An 18,906-nucleotide genomic window follows, 5' to 3' on the forward strand; every position below is an offset into this window, starting at 1 on the left:
TGTGCCTTAAATGTGCCTTGAATGTGCAGGGTGTTTTTTACTCCACTGCCTAGAAAGCCTTAAACACAGCCCTGTGTTTTTTGGTTCTCTTCAGGGTTTGGTGCACATGTGCATTATACAGAATTAGCTAACAGTATGTATACAGTAGGCCTGAACGATTAATTGTTTCCAAATCGAAATCGTGATTTAAAAGAATGTGATTAGCTAATCGTTAAGATAAAGCAAATGTCAATTATTAAGTTGAATGTTTGGTGTAACATTCGGTTAAACATTTTTTATTCCTCTTTTCATTATTATATTTACTGTTTTTTCATAAGCTACATGCTGGAATAATGTTACATGACAGCTTGTTTAAAGAAATTTCCTATTTTCAGTGAATTTTCATTTATTTGTATTACTTTACTTAACATGATCAAAGAAAGTGCAATATATAGCTAAACGATAGATAGATAGATAGATAGATAGATAGATAGATAGATAGATAGATAGATAGATAGATAGATAGATAGATAGATAGATAGATAGATAGATAGCCTTTATTATTAGACTCATGGTCATATGGACAGGCATAATATCAACTTCATTATTTTTGTATTCTGTATCTGTTATTCTAATCATGGCAGGTTCTGAATCAGACATCCAGGCTTGAGATCCAGCTGCTGGAAAATTCACTTTCCACTAACAAGTTGGAGAAAGACTTAATGGTCCAGACCAATGAGATCAGCAAGCTGCATGAAAAGAACAGGTAAACAGACACTTCAAGCAAACAAAACCACACACACCATGATACTATCCATACTGCAGAAAAGAGAGAAACAAAGGTTTTACATGGACAAACAAAAAGCCAGTCTATGCTGCTTTTCTCTGCGGGATTGCGTAAACAAATCAAAAGCTCTCATTGACTACCACGTAGTTTGTCCATTTTCCAAAACAATATCTAGTTGTATATACAACAGCATAATAGGAAGCTTGTATTTTCTGTGATAGTCTGTAAATGCATGAGGCTATGCTTTCAACGTTGAAACACTGCATTTGTTGCAAAATCAGGCAATTAAAATGTGGCTTTTGGATTTCATGTCTCCAAATCTTGTTCTTTACAGTGATTGGTGCTGTGGGATTGTCTTAGATGATGTAGTGTTTAAAAGGGTTTGGTCCACATCTCTCATTGCAGTGTCCATAGAGACTCCATGCAATCACTTTGGAAAAAAGGACACTATTTGAAAGCATAGTCTCTGGTGATTCTGACTTTGAGGCTTATGGAAATTGATTTCTGAGGACAATTTCCCTAAGCTTCAGCAATCATGACATTATTCCATCTTGTACGTGTCGTCTGTTCTTTTTCCTTTACCAACTCTATAATAGAGGAAAACATATGATCAGTTAATGAATTTGATGTCAGCTTATATCATCTTTCAGGCATTAGATTGTACAGTGGTAATTTTACCATACTGAAATGGCTTATTCATTTACCTCAGATGAGTCTGCAAACTGCATGATGATGCGTATGTTTATACTGTATATTGTGGGAAACACATAGCAACCAAACCTACAGACATCATTATTTGTAGTTCTGTCTTATGCACACTTCTTGTATTTGTATTCCCATATCACTCTCTGGGAAATAGTTTTCAAGTAAAGGGAGCCATGAGCCACCATGTTTGGATTGTAATTACTCACAGGGTCCATCACAAAGTAACAGCAGGAAGTAAAAATGTCAAAAGTGGAGGAATGTTATTAAGTTAGCTTTATTCGGTTGACCCTTATTCATGATGCTATAGGAAAAACAAAACAGATACACATCAATCACATAATCAGTAAGTAACTGGAAATATTACAAAAATTGCTAAACAATATTCCATTTAAACCCGTGAAAACAAATCTCATTCCAGCGGATTTGGATGCCCTAAAGGACCATTATAATTAGCAACTTCTCTATCTTCCATTAAAAAAAAAAAAATGTCTTCCTTTATTTTATTCCTCAGCCTCATGGAGCAGAAGATGTTAGAAATGGAGATGCGACACCGTGAAGAGCTGGAGACACTGAAGCAGGAGAAGGGCAGTCTCCAGGTCCTGGTGGGGAGACAGAGCAGTGTTATCGGTGAGCTAGAAGCCCAGCTGAGCCGGGCCACAGGAAACAGCACAGCCCTGCAGAGACAGCAGCAGGAGATGATGGATACCGTCCACAACCTGCTCAACCTCTGCTCCAAAGATGGAGGTAAGCTAACTGGTTTTGTAACTTTTTCAGCAATTCAAAGTTTAAATATGGTCTTAAAAAATACTGCCCTACTAAGGCAAAAGACCTTAACTCGCTAGAAAAATGACTTTAAAGTTATCTTAATGTCCTGACAGGTATAATATTGTAATTTTCACATTTTGTAGTGTATACCTGTATTAATCTATGTAAAAAAAATGTTGAACTCAAATTTGACCTTTGACCCTTTTTCGGAAGTTACTGTATTCTGCCTTAGCATTGCCCACAAAATGACAATCAGTCATACCAAGGCAAAGACCTTAACTTCTATTTTATAGCACAATGTTATGGTAACAATAACTTTTACTTAAAATGTAAGCAATATTAACCCTATTGAACTAACTAACTAATTAACTCACTATGATAAAAATGGCTTCACATTTATCAACATCATATGAAAATGATATATCAATAAGTTTTTTTCTGTATTTCATACTCATACTAGTACCACACAGGCAGTCGCATGATTAATTCACACACTCTCTGACAGACGTCAGAATTAAGCATGAGAGTGTTTTGATGTTTTAATGCATATAAAGCATGTTCTTCTGTTTGGATACGAGGCACTAATTTAGACTCATTGCAAGAATGAAGATGTGAACATAAAGATGCCGTCATTCACATGCATATTAAGTAGCCACGTTGGTTTGTTTTGGTCTTATAATACATCCATAGATGCTCTGCAGAGAGGATGGTTAGTTTAGCCAGCAGTTAAGTTCACAGGAATTTGTCCAAATTTCAAGATTCGTGGTAAACTAAGATAAACAGTTAGACTACAAACCGACAGCTTTTGTTTTAGCTTGTTTGTCAAAATTTGCTATTTAGAGTAGAGTAGAGCTGTGTTTGTGTAAACAGTGCGGTGGACGAGAGTGGACTGCGCCCAGACAGAGATTGCGTGCGTGCGTGCGCATCGCATTTACGGAGTACCTTAACTCAATTTGAGCATTCTGAAGCGTCATGAAACAAAGAACCGTAACTGATGTTACAGTATTCTGCCTTGGCTTCTCTACGGCTTTTGAAGTTACGGCAAAGACAACACACAATTTTCTCCCCAAAACAATAAAATTGACTCAAGATATTTGTCCACATGATAAAGCAGATCTTTAATGTGCCAAAAATGACAATAACTCATTTTTGACCAAAATTGAGTTATGGTCTTTTCACTTTGCACAGCAGAATAGCCCTGACGTACTGAGGAGCACTTTCTGGCACTTGTATGTTGCTGAGGATGGAGATGAAGTCACAACCTATTAGAAGTGTAAGGAAATGTTTAACCAAGTTGAGAAGTCTGATAAAAAGCCACTGAGAATTGATTGAGCCCAGCAGCTCAAAGCTGGACCAATCAGTGAAGTACCAGCAATGGTTAAGATGATGGTAACAATATCAAGGCTATGTTTGTTTTTTTTAAACTGAGTGAAAAGAAGAAATCAACACAACATTGACATAAAGCATGACTTACCAACTGCATGACCTTTTTCTCCCCTATAAGTTATTCTGTGTGCGATCGCAGTGGATAGTTTTAACTGTAATTTGATATTTCCAAAATAACGGCTATGTTTTTAGAGCAGGGAATGGTCTGTCTGTCTGTTGGTCTGCCCAACAACTATTGGATGGCTTGCCATGAAATTTTGTAGAAACATTCATGGTTTCCAGAGGTTGAAGCCTCCTGACTTTGGTGATCCTCGGACTCCACTTGCACCACCATGAGGTTGACATTTGTGGTTTTGAGTGAAACTTCTCAACAACTATTGGATAAGTTTCTATGAAATTTTGTACAAATATTCATGTTCCCCTCAGGATGAGTTATAATCTTGAACTTCCTTGATCCCCTGACTTTTCACTTAGTGCCATTAGAATGTCTGTAGACTCGTTTCACTTTGAAACTCAAAATCAACTACATATACCATGCACTGGCTTGGTCCGACCAGGTGAAGAAAGGTTTATGTTTATGTTTCAGTGCTTGCCATCTGTTAATTGGTTATATACTGAGCCACATTTTGTCTACCCCCACTAGCGATGACCCTAACCCAAGAAAATGCCTATTGACCCTTTGCCAGAGCACAATATGCAAAGCAAAATTTGTGGATTGGCTGTTCGAGGCTTGAACTATGAGGCAGCACTCAACTTGTTTTGGATTGCTTACTTCCTTGGGTCAGATGTTACAGCTACAACGTCTCTGATTTTACAATCCTCATGAAATTATGATGACACCAGTTCTATAAACCTTACCCCATACTGAGAGACACAGGGATGCACTGGCTATTAAATCCTGCATCACTGAGAGCAGCATGAATGAAGAAACATGGTTCTTATTTTAACCCGGTGTGCTCCTGTTAAAGAGGTTTGGTGCCTCTCATAAACCGGCATGGTGCTCTTTTTTTTGATGTGGCAACAATCACTTTTCACGCTTTAACTTCATAAAGGCTGTGCACACTGAAAGCATGACTGGTTAGAAAGTAATAGGCTTATTTATTCCTCTGAGTCTCTCCCTTCTGTTAATATGAGACAAGGGATTTCCCTTTTGGTCCTACGTTTGACCTGACAGCAATGCAACCTCTCTTGTTTGGTCAAACATGGTGAACTCATTTACCCCTTTCTCAGCCATTTAAATGCCCAACCCACTTGATCCTAACATTGGCCTAAAATCCCATTGGTCACAGGAGATTTGACATGAATGTCTGTGTTGGGGGATTAGTTGCAACTTCATTTCCATTTGTGGATTTCCTGCAGAGACGAATCGAGACCCCACAGTGCTTCTTGAGGTTTTCCATCAGACAGGAAGCATCAAGGGCATGAAGGGATGTAGGAGTCATGAGTGGATAACTACTGCACAAGATTAACACATGCTTTTTATTTATCATGCTTCTCCCTTTTGTAATTTTAATGTTCCATGCAATAAAGGTCACAGGAGGCCTCTGCTCACCCACCATCTGTTTACTCTGGATTTGTGTCTGTTACATTTAATTACCAGAGGTCTTATAAGGCCATTTTGACCTGACTGGTCACTATGTATCATTTTCGTATTAAGATTCAAGTGTTTTTCTTATTATTTTTTCAGTAGAGCAGGGTACCACAGCCAGTCTTGCTGTCTGTGATTGGTGGCTGCCTTAATGAGAGGCGATAGAAATGGAACGTGGCCGCTTTTGCTCCGTGGTTGGTCCTTTCCTCTTTCATGGTGGTGTTGAAGGTTGAACCAGGCGTGCGGGTCAGAGGTCTCCCCTTTCTTCACCCCAGCCTGAATAAGTCAAACTGTTATAGCTCCTGGGGGACGCCCCGTCCAAAGGAGGTGAAGGAGTAGGTAGATCTCACTGATCATCTGACTCACTGCCCCTGTTTTTCAACAGCATTTTAAACAGAGAAGCAGCAGAGCTCTCTTTTTTTTTTTTTTTGCAAGTTCAGGGGACAGCTTTTGTTTGTTTGAGAAACGGATTAGTGTATTAACTTGAGGAAAGGGTTAGCATTTCATGCCATGGAGTGGCGTCTGCTTGTGTTAGTCGCTGTTTTGAAAACTGAGCCTGAGCATTTCCTTTAAAGCATGGACTCAAATCATCTTTGACTTTGCTTTGGGGAAGATGACAGATACTTAGAAAAGGGAGTCTTTTCTAAGTATCTATAAAAAAAGTATTTTTTTACCAGTTGTCCATGTATGGCTTTTCCTAAAATTAAGGTTTCCAGTGGGGTTTTTTACCGTTGCAGTACAAACTGATGGCCGGGAAGATATTTTTGATGTGGCCAGATGTGGCAATGGAGCTCTTGTTTAGGTTGTAATCATTACCCAAACCTCATTAGGGCGCAATGAGCCACACACTGTTATTAACGATAATTGACCTCAGCTTTGGAACACTTTGCAAAAATGTCTGGCTGCAAAATATGATTTTGTTTTACAGTGTTCTATTATCCAGCTAAATGAATGACATTCATCATTTTTACAGGTGCTTACTCGGAGTCAAAGAAAATGGAATTATTTTAGATGTGTGCGGGTTGTAATGCCTAAACCACTTCATTAAACTACATCACTTTATGATCCAAGTTTTGACCGCTGCACATGATTATTTTTATGCTTCACTGACTAGCAGAATGAGTTGACACTTATTGTTGCTAAGACCCTGTAAAGTGTGCAGTTATTGCGAGTCACCTCAGTGACCTTCCTCAAACCATTATTTTCTCAGAGGGAACTAGACTTTTATTATTATATGTTGCGTTTGCACACGTCTGTTAAAACTGTTAAACTTGACATTCAGAACATCAATATAGCAGCAAACAAATATTTGCTATATAAAGATAGTGGAGTAATGGCGAGAATGAAGTCACATGTGTTCCGAGCGTCTCTGTTCTGTTTGCCGGCCACGCGTACAAGCATGTCAAAAACGTAGATATTTCACGTATTGGTAAAATCTCTGTGAGAGCTGTGTGGACACAATCCCAGTCTGCTGTTGTTTTTTGTTTTTTTTGTATTTCATATGAAGCCCCTTAAACAAGGCAGTACATACCAATTTTAGCCATTAGAGGTGGTAGGTTAATAATTAATTAATTAATTGCATTCACCTGGAAATTCAGGTCAAAAGCAATCCATTACGACCGTAGGGCTGCAGTACTGTGTTTAGACTTTATACTGTAGGATAGTTAGAGTGAAGATCTGCTACTGTTTTCAAAAAAGCATTATTGCCTTCAAACTCAGTGTTGACTTTTCAATATTTACCCAAGATCTTTACTTCATATGATTACTACGAAATGTATTGCATCAGCAGTACATTGGAAGTATAAGAAAGTAGATTTCTATTATTTAACAAATGTAACTTGAAATGAAACATCACCCAAAAATCTGATTGTTGTAAAGTGCACTGTGGGAATGAACCGGTATTATTTTATAGAGATTTGCATCCTTCATATATGACTACACCAGAGAAATTAATTGAATCTTGTATAGAATCACTTAAACTCTCAGCGAGCATTTAGAGACTGATTATAATCACATGGGAGCAGTGATGTCTGTGGCAGTCCATTTAGCTCCATTACTCACTCTCTTTAGCCCGAGTATTTGGGCTCATTTGGCAAGGGTACTGATTTATGCAAACACCCAAGCCCTGCTGGTCTTTTCACATGAACCCCCTACTGAATACGAGTCCCCACTGAACCACAAAATATTTTTCTGTAAATAAATATTGGGACATAAATAATATTTGTAGAGCTGGGCAGCAAGCTGTTCAAGGGAGCCGCTCCTACACTTGAGCATCAAGTCCCTCGGCAGAACGTCTTCTTCCACCAAAGGGACATCTCAAAGAAGATTGTGAAATGATTGTCCACACTTTTTTAGATCAAATACCAAAACGATCTCCCTGGCCTCTAAAATGTGCCCTGCTGTCTGCCTGCTTGGGGTAAATTACCGCCTGACAGGGCCGCTCTTTGTTGTATTAGAGTCTGGAGTGCAAGGGCCAACTCTGTCAACCTGTCACAGCAGGAGATTATTGTCGCTGACACTCAATACTTTGTCAAAATGCTCAGATAGTACACCCAAATAAGCGTCCTGCTTCCACCAGGATGTTCTGCACTCAGGAGGGGGGGATGAAAGTGAAGGCTAAAGATCGCTGACACATTTTGCTTTTCCCTGACATCTTCTTTGACTCAACAATTCCAACAATAAAAACAATGGTGTGTAAATTGAGATGAACCCCTCATAAGGAAGGAGAAAGAAAGAGGAGAGGGGAAAAAAAGGAAAATCGGAAGGAATTTCCATCAATATAACAAGGGCATGGAAGGTAAATATAAACCACTTGTTATAACAGGAACTTGAAATTTATAGCTTGTAGTATTTTGTCCTTAGCCTCTTGCTTGGTTTCAAAATAGTGCCGCCATAATTATCTACAGATGGAAATGGATGCAGCTGGTCCGTCAAAGTCTGAGGCTTTTCTCTCGGAGCAGATCATCCAGTCGATGGACTGCTTTTCTCTTGCTAATAAATTAGTCGCCCTCAGATTTTATCTGGCCGTTACAAGATACTCACAGTGAGCCCACCGATCAGCTTCTGCCTCAAACTCCTTTTATATTTTCTCCTCTGAGATGTACAGATCTGAAATATGATAAATTGACCTGCTAAGGGTCTGCTTGCAATTTGTGATTTCATAAAACATAGAACTATGATTTCCGTACTTGTCTGACACACAAGGTTGCATGAAGGGTAACCGTTTTTTAATAGCATGGACTGTTGTTTTTTTTACAGTGCTACTCCTGTGTCTGTATCTGGTCGAAGTGTTTACTTGGTCCCTTCTTTTATCGCATAATATTGTAGCACTAACACCTGAGCTTTGGCATTCTGTCAGTCAAAGTCTAAAATTGGTCCTCTCGTGTTTCCGACAGCTGGAATATGTAGCAACAAAATGTAGTGTAGGTTTCTACAAATAGTGCCCTAAAAGAATAGTTTGACATTTTGGTAAAAGAGTTAGATGAGAAGATTGATAGCACAACCAGAGTGGTATTAATCTTCTCATCTTACTCACCGCAAGAAAGGGAATGAGCATACTTTCCAAAATGTCAAACTATTCCATTCACATAACAGCCATAGATTCACAACTGTAACAGTGTTTCCCACAGATTAAAAAGCAATTTGTGGCGGCAGCGGTGGCGGGGGGGGGGGGTTGTCGGCTGGTCGCCCCGTACCAGACCGGGGGTATACTTATTTTCATACAATCGACTATCAAAAACTGAGGAGGATACGCTGTTGGATGCTGTCCTCCTCTCCTACTCTTTCTTCAATGCCTAACAAATCTATCTCTTTCTCTCCCTGACTCTGTATTTCTGCTTCAGCAGCACTGGTTGAAGCCTGAAAATATTGTATACATATTAATAACATGACTAATTACACTGGTCGGACTGTTTCAGACTGATACCTCCGGTTCAGGCTGGTCCTCATCCTCAACACGTGCCTTTTTCAGTCGCGGAAAATACTTTTCAATTCTCATCTGGATTGAAGCAGCAAACATTCAGTGTAAGAGTAAAAAAAATGACATAACATTATTTATAATAAGTTTCTTTGATTCACAGCTGTTACATATAGTGTTTTGACCTCGACAACCCAACTGCATTTTACCGCAAACTTGCGACTAGTTAACTTTCTAAAGCAGGCGCAATCGCTTGTTTGCTAAGAGTCGGGCCGGGACTCAAACATTAACACACTGACAACATTGTATTCAGAATCTAAAATATTTGTATAGCACTTTTTAATGCGTGATTGTGTAAAGGTGTTCACGAGATACCAACCTTTCGTGAACTTGTGAATTTCGCCAGCCGTCTTCTCTCGTTTTCATGGAGACAGGCGCTGTGTGCACGGAGGGAGGGGCTGTGTGTGTGTGCGTGCGTGCGTGCGTGCGTGCGTGTGTGTGTGTGTGTGTGTGTGTGTGTGTGTGTGTGTGCGTGCGTGCGTGCGTGCGTGTGTGTGTGTGAGTGAGACGCAAGTGACAGAGAGACGGAGGAGAGCAGGGAAAGGAAATGCTGCTGAACGAATACGCTGCGTGTTGATTGAGTGGCGCACCGCCACAAATTAGTCTATGTGTGGGAAACACTGTGTAAAGTTCAAAAACAATTTGCACTACCCAATTGCTCAAGGGCTGCAAGTAAGTTTACTTATGCTCGATTGGTATTTGTAGAACGTCAAATTGTGCAACACTGTTTCCATAATTTCTTTTGTACCCACAGTTGTGCCTAATAGCACAAAGGTCGCAGATGAAGAGAAGAAATTCCGTGACTGTGCCGACCTCTACCAGGCTGGCTTTCATAAAAACGGAGTCTACACCATCCAGATCAACCCGCAGGAGACCAAAAAGGTGGGAAGCCACAATATCTCACAGCCAATAAGTACACTATAATGTGAAATATCTGCCTTTTCATCACTTCTAGGTCACTTTCTTATAGTGGGTTTACAGGAAGTATGAATGCCGAAAGCTGAAAATACACTTGGCAGGGTGAGGTGTGAAAACAGGACAGGAGGTGTTCTTAAACTCTACACTATGCTTATGTACTCTTGATTGATGGGAGTGATGATTTAATAAGTTAGGAGGTCACAGAAATATGAATTCTACTCTATTTTTTGTTTAAGGAAATACTATTACTATCTTGTTTATTAAGCTATTGTGCATACTTTTCCATTCTTTAAAGCTTTAGTGCTTAACTTTTAGATATTAATGAACGTCCGTTACATTTAAGCCATTGCCAAATGAGTTGCTGGAAAGCTAATTAAGACTATCAGCTCCACAAAACTCTCTCTGTATTTCTCAGTCTGGCTATATTGTGTCGTCAGGTGACTTTCACGCTCAGAAACTCAAGTGAAGATAATTACCTCCGATCACGGAAGGCTTGTATCATGTATCAAACGCCGACAGTTTGGTTGTCATTACTTAGAATTCGTCATGGGGGCGACAGATACTACGCACTATAGCTTTAAAAGATGATGGAGCAGCTTTTGAATGTATTTGTGAAAAGAAGCATCTGAGCTTCAAGCCTCTGGGTGGACGTTTCCTTGCGGCAGCTCAATAGCTTTCACTATCTGAGTGGAGGCTAGTGAACCCTAGTCTAGCTTGCTATCATTAGCAGTGATTCAGTGTGACGTCATTTTTCGTTCATGTTATTCCAACACCTGCTGAGTCATTGGCTGCTCCCACATACGCATTGTGTTGGTCCCACATTATATTTGTAAGTACATAAGTACGTTTGTGCATGTTTACCATGAATTATGAGCTAGTCTTGGGGAAAACGATTCTATCAAGGGTACTTCCTTAATAATACCCAGGCTGTGTTCATGTGTGTTCAGCTGTGTGGGCTGACTGAGGTGAGAGACCTTCTCCACTCCACCCTGGGGTCATCTCAAAACAAAGAGCAACACTGCAGATAGAGCACCAACCCTGCGTTATCAGCTTACACACACTGAGGTCCAAGGTTAAGGGCCACATTACACCCAGGACCTCCACTTTGATCCTGCAGAAATAAGGCCGCCTGATGAGGAACATCTCTGGGGAGTTGGTGAGGGATAAGGAGGCGCTGATTAAGTTTGAGAAGGACACAGATACGTTGCATTCCCAAAAATGATTTATTATGAAAGCTGGGAAAAGGAGTGTCTGTAAACCAAATAATTGTCCAAATGACCCTTCATTGTTTGTCAGTGCCGCTGAGAGTCATGTTGAATGTTGAATTAATCAGCTTGTTAGTTAAATTTCTTCTGAATACTGGAAAAAATTTCAAAGACCTATGGGTGCTCTCATTGTTCCATTTCCTTCACACATGTGTTTTCCCACCCTCATTTGCGCTCTCTTTTCAATTGTGTAGGTGTATTGCAACATGGAAACAGCTGGTGGTGGATGGACGGTCATCCAGCGCAGAGAAGACGGGAGTGTGGACTTCCAGAAAACGTGGAAGGAGTACAAGATGGTGAGACCAGACAAATGTGTGCACACAGACATATTTCCGGCATGCATACACACATCCATATCCATTAAAAGCAAGATGATAATGGTGGCCCTTTAAACACAAGACAGTGACTCAACACACAGAAATGGCGAGAATACTCTCATCCACATCCATCAAGCATAAATTACGAAACTGTGAGCAAAACATCCTGTTTAAAAACTTATGACAAATAGTTTGCGCTTTTTGGCCTTGACTGAACATGCTGAAAACTAAGAGGCAGATCCACTGATCCAGATGTCATTCCTCTTCAGCAATAGCTCCCCCCGTCGTCTTTGCATGAGCTATATTGTCAAGGGTGTCTTGAGACTTGCGCTGCTCCTCAGCCGAGGCTTCAGTGACATGCTGTAATTCTTTCTCTTTTCCAACAGGAAATTATTACATACATCTGCAACCAACACACTTGTTTAGTCTCTCTAGCACTGTGCCAGGTGTTTCATCTGTTTGTCATCAAGGAGAAATGTATGCATATTTGCATTAAGGGTGTTAACATTTCAGAACCTAAGCTGTGTTTAGACGGTAAATTGGATTGTATTATTGCTGGCAGTTGCATTGCTTGTGTTTGCTGTGTAAGTCACCTGTGTATACCTTCCACAAGCTGTCAGTTTATTGTCAAATGGACTATGTTCATTCTATCCCCTGTTCTCTGCTTTGGGTTTTCAGTTTAATTATTTCCCCTCTTTCTGCTGCTCTTGATGTTTAATTTACCAGGCAATGGGAAAGGATTTCAATGAGTTTGTGGGACATTATAAACCAGATAATAAATAATAAAAGAAATATAGAGCACAAGGGAGAAGAAGAAAATAAATATATGTGAGGCCTAAAAAGTAAGTACCTATGAAACCGACATGGAAACCCTCCAGCTTTGAACAGGTGTCATAGAGAGCATGACGTGCATTACAGTACATGAGGGCACACACATAGACCTTGGCCGACATTTACAGTACAGTGCTGATCCAACAGCGTAGTGTAACTGTCCCTCTCCTTGAAAAGCCTGTAGGAGATTGATGGAGTTTTAAGTGTTATTAATTTTCTCATTCTTGGTCTCCAGAGGCTTGCGCTCACAGATTTAATGTACATGGAGGATTTGTAAATCTTTCAGTAACAACTGACATGTTTCTTTGTGGGACCATGGAGAGAATTTTGGCAACAGGGATGTCCAGTAGTGCATATGTTAAATTGAGATCTTAAGACCATCTAATGTTTGTTATTACATTACCAGGAGACCACATATCACTGGAGACCTCGCAAATAATAGTCACAACCTACTCTTTCTTCTTATCAGTATGTGAACATGGTGCTTGTAGAGTAATGGTTTCCAACTATTGCTCTACAAGCACCTCAGGGGGTACTTGGGAAGTTGCCATGGTGTAACTGGAAAGATCAAGTAAAGAACTAGTAAGTTTTACAATAACCAGTAATCTGTCCATCAAACCGAGTCAGGCACACTAGTAGTCTGGATCTAATTAAACCATGGTTTGGTTTGTTTCTAGTGTAAAAAAAGTTTTTGGATGGGTTGGACTTTCAGACCAATAACAGGGAGTTTTGGAAGGCTATCCTCATGTTATAAACGTAGCTAGCTGCTTTAAGGTAAAGCCCTGTGCTTAGTCAGGGTTTCCGCAGGTTCTTAAAACGTCTAAAAAAGTCTAATATTTCAACAGGTCTTAATTTTCTTACAGAGGGGAGAGAGGTTAGAAAAGGACAGGAGAGCCCGTCTAGAAATCAATTGCATGTATGACCAAAGCAACCTAAACATTGACACTTCAATTGTATGACGGAAATAAAGTAATGTTAATAATTAATATAGTTAAATATTAAATATAACATTCAGTTATAATCCAGTTATAAGAACATAAAGGCTGGTGCTGATGATTTTAGGTCAGACAAAAAAGGTTAAGAACCACTGTTGTGTAGTATTGTACATAGTATAGAGTATTGGACTTTTATTATTATAGTATTGGAGTTTATCTTTGTAACAACAGTTTGAGTTTTACAGGGCTCAGTGTTTCTCCCAGACATAGTGATTTTAGCAAGTGTAACTGAAATGCAAACCAAGCACTAAGTCCAACAATATGACTTACCATCTTCTCATCTTTTCTGAGGTGAGTGATGTAGATCAGGTTTACGTGTGAAGGATCGTGAAGAACCGGAACTATATAATGGAAAACTGTCAACGGAGCTTGACTCCAAGCCTTTTCTCCAGCCAGGGTTCTTGAGATAAACCACAGTCACAGTATGAGGCGTTGGACCAAGCTGAAAAACAGTCAGAGGGGAACATCTCATCGGGAGTGAGATCAATTTGAGAGAAAGTGAGAGATAAAAGGAGAGAAAGCGGTAATGGGCCCCAGTCACTTTCTCTTCCACCCACTCGGCAGGACATGCCTAAGGCTCGAGGAATGCCCCGTATTTACTTTCCCTCCTTCCCATTCCTCATCACCACACACGCTTAGCACAAACACAGACTTCTCCCTGACTTTGCCTCCCTAGCCCACTCCACCCCCCCTCTTTCCCAATCTTTAATGGAGTGGTCCAGACTGTCCTGTCAGAGCTGTAATGTCATCCTGCTTTGCGATATTCCCCTCTGCAATTCACTGCTCTTGCTGCTGTCAGAAGCACTTTGCCTGTGACCGGGAGCAACTCTGATCAAATACAAACTTTTGCTGTTGTTTGAAGGAGTGTCCTATGCATACAGTATATATTTTTGGAAAGAAATCTTTAGGTAATAATGACTTTAGCATGTGTGAATGTTTCAGCTGGTACCAATTTAGGCACTTTATAGGTAGGTAAGTCTATCCATGTGGAGGATCAAGCCAAAAGCAAGCCTAAAATACATTAATACACAATATGAGTAATGTGTGTGACTTTTCACTGAGTTCTGGAGGAATGGAAAAGAATGCTATGAGTAATAAAATATATATATTTATGCAGTACAGAAACATTTCTGCTGGTGGATAAACAGCCACATTATTTATTATCAGGAACCATTTTTTCTGGTCTAATTTCTGATTGACAAAAAATAAATGAGTAAATAAATAAGAAAATTCCTTTCCATTCATTCCACAATCCTCTAGTGTTGAGATGTTATCATTCTAGGAAAAATAGGGGAGATAACACTGCATAATCTCTAGTCCATGATTTACAAAAAGGATTTGAAGCGCTATCTCCACACTGATTATTGTGTTTCTCTTCCTTCGTTGCAGGGTTTTGGCAGCTTGTCTGCAGAGCACTGGTTGGGGAACGAGTATGTTTACCATTTGACCAGCCAGAGGCAGAATGCCCTCCGTGTAGAGCTGACAGATTGGGACGCACACCAGGCCTTCTCACTATATGACCGCTTCCAAATCGGCAGTGAGAAACAAAACTACAGGTAAGACTAATCGTATTGCTTCTGGTAGACAAAGATGGGGATGCTTGTTTTTTCAGGCCAGGGAACACACAGACAGCGAGAGTTGTCTGTCTTCATTACAGCTCATCACAGTGGCTGGTAAATATCCTCTGGACTGGATTTTTGCAGGATTCAATAGGGGTTTGAACCCATATTTGCACCACATGGTAACGTGATACATCACATGCGTCTTCAGGCTGAAATTTGAATAAATCAATGAATCTACAATTAATTAAACAAATAATTTTTAGCCACGCTAGTTGCACGGCTCTTTCGATGGCAGTGCTGGTCTGTCTGTCCACTACTTTGGTCCAGACTGAATATTGAATAAATTTGCCATGACATATGGTACAAACATTGATGCCCCTCTCAGAATGAATTATAATAGCCTTGGTGATCTATTGAGCTTTAATCTAGTGCCATCGTTAGCCTTGATCACTGCATATCAAAAGATTGTGAAGCTTTAGCATACAGTATGTTACTTTTGAAAGGTAGCAAGTAAGGAATTATATAAGGAAATAATACTTCAATGGAAAGACAAAATGTTCAAAAGTGTTAACATTATAAACATGGCTAGTAATTGTGAGCTCTCCAGACACTTCAATAACGTCAATCCTGTTATATAAGTCTGTGGTGAAGTTTTTCCTCATCGCAAACTCCTTGCAAACCAAATCTATCACTTGTCATCGTCTCCTCATTACAAACGCTCCTTTGATTGTCACTTTGTCCTTGTGTGTTGCGGGGGCGAAGGTTTCTGTTTTCTTTTGAAGGGGTTAATGATAACAGGCCTCAAACTGTGGCAGATGCTTGGCCCTCTCAGATGTGGAACTACTGCAAATTCCACAGGGTTTCAAGCAATTGCTGGCTTCAGAGGAGAAGGTCTGACAATTCTGCAGTTTTCACTGGATGGCTGGTTCTCTCTGATAAGAGGTCCCTTTAGTTGCAAAATAACTTGCGTCCAGCTTTGAATGACGAAATACGGAACGAGATTTTGTGGCTTAAAAGGCTTTACCTAAACCATTCCATTCCTTGCAGTGTTTCCCTGCAGCGGTGGGGAGTTAGGCTTGTTGCCAAATGTAATTTTCAGAATTGTCTTGCGATGACAGGGGTTTCACTTCACGAGGTTTCCGTCTTGAGGAGCCCGTACGTGGAGTGGGCTTTGTGGTTTTGACTAGAGAATTGGATTTCAATCAAGCGTTGTTTTTTGTTTTTGTTTGAATTTATATGCAGAGTTGAGATTTGAGAAAACTCCATCTCTTGTTACTGTACCTTTAGTCTTTATTTCTGGCTCGTTGGCAGGACACACACACAGACTTTAGGCTTGTGTACATGGCACACAGATATGTTAATTGCAGGCCCATATATTTTTAGGGCTGGGTATCAAGACTCAATACAGTATGTACTTTACCGTATCTATCCGTTTGAAACTCTCTTTCACACGCACACATTTATATTTGCTTTTATATCCTTTCCTGTGTTTAACACATTTTTAACCTTTTGTTCTTATGAATTAGGGAAACAATATTTTTTTTTGTCCCGCTGCGGCAGACAAAGGGCATCCCTGGCCATTCCAGCCTGTTTTTAATGCAGGCTCATACTGTTAGGAGTCCAATCGACACACTGATCTCTATAAATAGATTTGTTCTTGAAAAATAGTTGTGGTATGATAATCACACATTGCTCCTCTGAAACACGGGCCAAAACAAACCAGATGGCGGGGCCCAAAACAAACGCTGCCATGTTTTTTGCTTTGGCAGCTTCTTGCTTTTAAATGTCAAACAATTTCTTGCTCTAAAACATAAGAGAGATAGTTGTAAGTGATATGGCCGGCCTTTTAGTTGGTTTTGGATTATTTTATGTCATCTGTGGTAGTTTACTGGAATACAGTCTGCGTCAGCGCGTGTCAGACAAACATTTGTAAAGACCTCACTTGGTATCGTAAATATGCCTCTTGCTCTCTCTCTCTCGCACGCACACACACACACACACACACACACATACAGCCTGTAAGAACAAAAGCACATAAAAGAGGCCACGAACAGACCACTTTGAGACCAGGTATAATAACTAAATAGTCCAAGTCCAACAATCCATATGACTCACCATTTATGATAAACAATATTGAGCATTACCAGGAAATGTTTGTCTTGCTGCCAGCTTGTTGGTTTCATCTATGTATACAGTACTGTAAAACAGAAATGACTTAACCTGCAGAGAGGGAGGGAAGTGTGCAATTAATCCTTTCTGAAATATAAGGTCCTAATCCTTTATAAATGAAGTCATGTACACGGAATAAATGTCATATTTATTACCCGTGCGCTAAAAGTTTAGACCCGCCATTTATCTTTATTCAGTCCTCGACTTCTTGTATAATACAACTGTTATATCAGTACATTATTAACAATGTGATGTTTTAAATAATTGAATAATAGTGGTAGTTAAGGACAGAGAATGCAATAAGGGGCACATCTCAAAAATAGAGAGATTTAGATGGTTATGATAGGTGTGTATGCTTAATGTCCAAGGAAACCAGTTTGAGCATCAATAAACAAGTTTCAAGTTTCCACCCAGTTTAATGATATATTGGGAAAGAGCATTACTTATACTTACTTATACTTTACTTAATACTGTTAGAGAAAATAAAGTGTAAATTAATGGAAAATGAATGGCTATTACCATTGCCAACTTTAGGTACTTCTGGCTTCAAGACTTTGACTTTTATTCTTCAATGCAGTTTGGAGAACAGAAAAAAATATATCATACACATGCATCTATCATGCACAACATGCATTGGATTTGTAGAACTCAAAGAAAAATGCTCTTAGAAGTAGAGCATTAGAGCAGAAGCACATCAAGAGGCCTACATCAATACACCAAAGTAGTGCCAATAGCAGCCAAATAAAGGAAGAAATCTACACTGGCTACATCTGCACAGTGTAAGCTGACATCAGCAATGTTGTTTTAAAGCTGAACGAACACCTCTTGTGGACAACACTTTGAGGGGCAAATTTGGGTTGACCAGAGCTTCGAAGTTCCCACTGAACCACAACCCCATAATATTGTGAAATGAGCTCTTGAGTTTTTTTCCTTCATTGTGACTGGGCTTACCATAATTGCAGAGGTTACTGTCTTTATAAACAACAGAACCCCCCCCCCCCCATCATCAAACCTAATTTGGTGTCTGTGATACAGCATGGGTTGCAGAAAAGAAAATAATAAAAATCAAATATAATTTGATGACCTACAAACATTGTTGTAATGACAGCCATCAGATCAACACATTCAGTTAATCACTGTCATTTATCAAAGTTTCTTTGCTGCTAAAATGGACTTTGTGCTACATATCAATATGAATAGAAGAGGGAAAATGGCAGAAAAGATACACAAAAGTGGCTAATTAGAGTAAATGGAATGAAAAAAAAATTAAATAGTGCTCAGTCAGAGGGAAATCATGATACAGAATAAAGAAAATTGCACACAACTAAATTATGTTAAAAGAAAAAGACAGAGCCACAAACTGAACTAACTGATGAATGGTGGTTAAGATAGTTTCAGGCAGATAAACAGTGATTATTGAGAATGGTCCTGAAGTTACAGAGGAGTTTAAGTGTTTCGGTTTATACGTGGCTTTGTCATTGTTTTGTCATTGTTTTCATGATGCAATTGTTCTTATTGAACACAATCAGTAAGTATAAAACAGTATTGTTTACATAAAGATGTTTCTGTCAATCATGGATTCAAAAGACAATAATCAGGGTTTCCACTATATATATTTAGCAGCGACGCACCGCTGCTCCGTAAACTGTTTATGAAAAAAGTC

The 18,906-nt window shown here is 39.5% G+C and overlaps 1 protein-coding gene across 1 annotated transcript in view; it reads left to right on the forward strand.

The window, feature by feature from the left end:
• angpt1 (angiopoietin 1) overlaps window positions 1-18,906 on the forward strand; it is a 58,122-nt gene that overhangs the window by 24,935 nt on the left and 14,281 nt on the right. The window contains exons 3-7 of the mRNA XM_078268087.1: window positions 624-745; window positions 1,983-2,215; window positions 9,941-10,068; window positions 11,564-11,665; window positions 14,902-15,068. Coding sequence (XP_078124213.1) covers window positions 624-745; window positions 1,983-2,215; window positions 9,941-10,068; window positions 11,564-11,665; window positions 14,902-15,068 — 752 coding nt within the window. The remainder of the gene's footprint in view (window positions 1-623; window positions 746-1,982; window positions 2,216-9,940; window positions 10,069-11,563; window positions 11,666-14,901; window positions 15,069-18,906) is intronic.

Source organism: Sander vitreus, chromosome 14 (genome assembly GCF_031162955.1).
Source record: "Sander vitreus isolate 19-12246 chromosome 14, sanVit1, whole genome shotgun sequence".
NCBI lineage: Eukaryota > Metazoa > Chordata > Actinopteri > Perciformes > Percidae > Sander > Sander vitreus.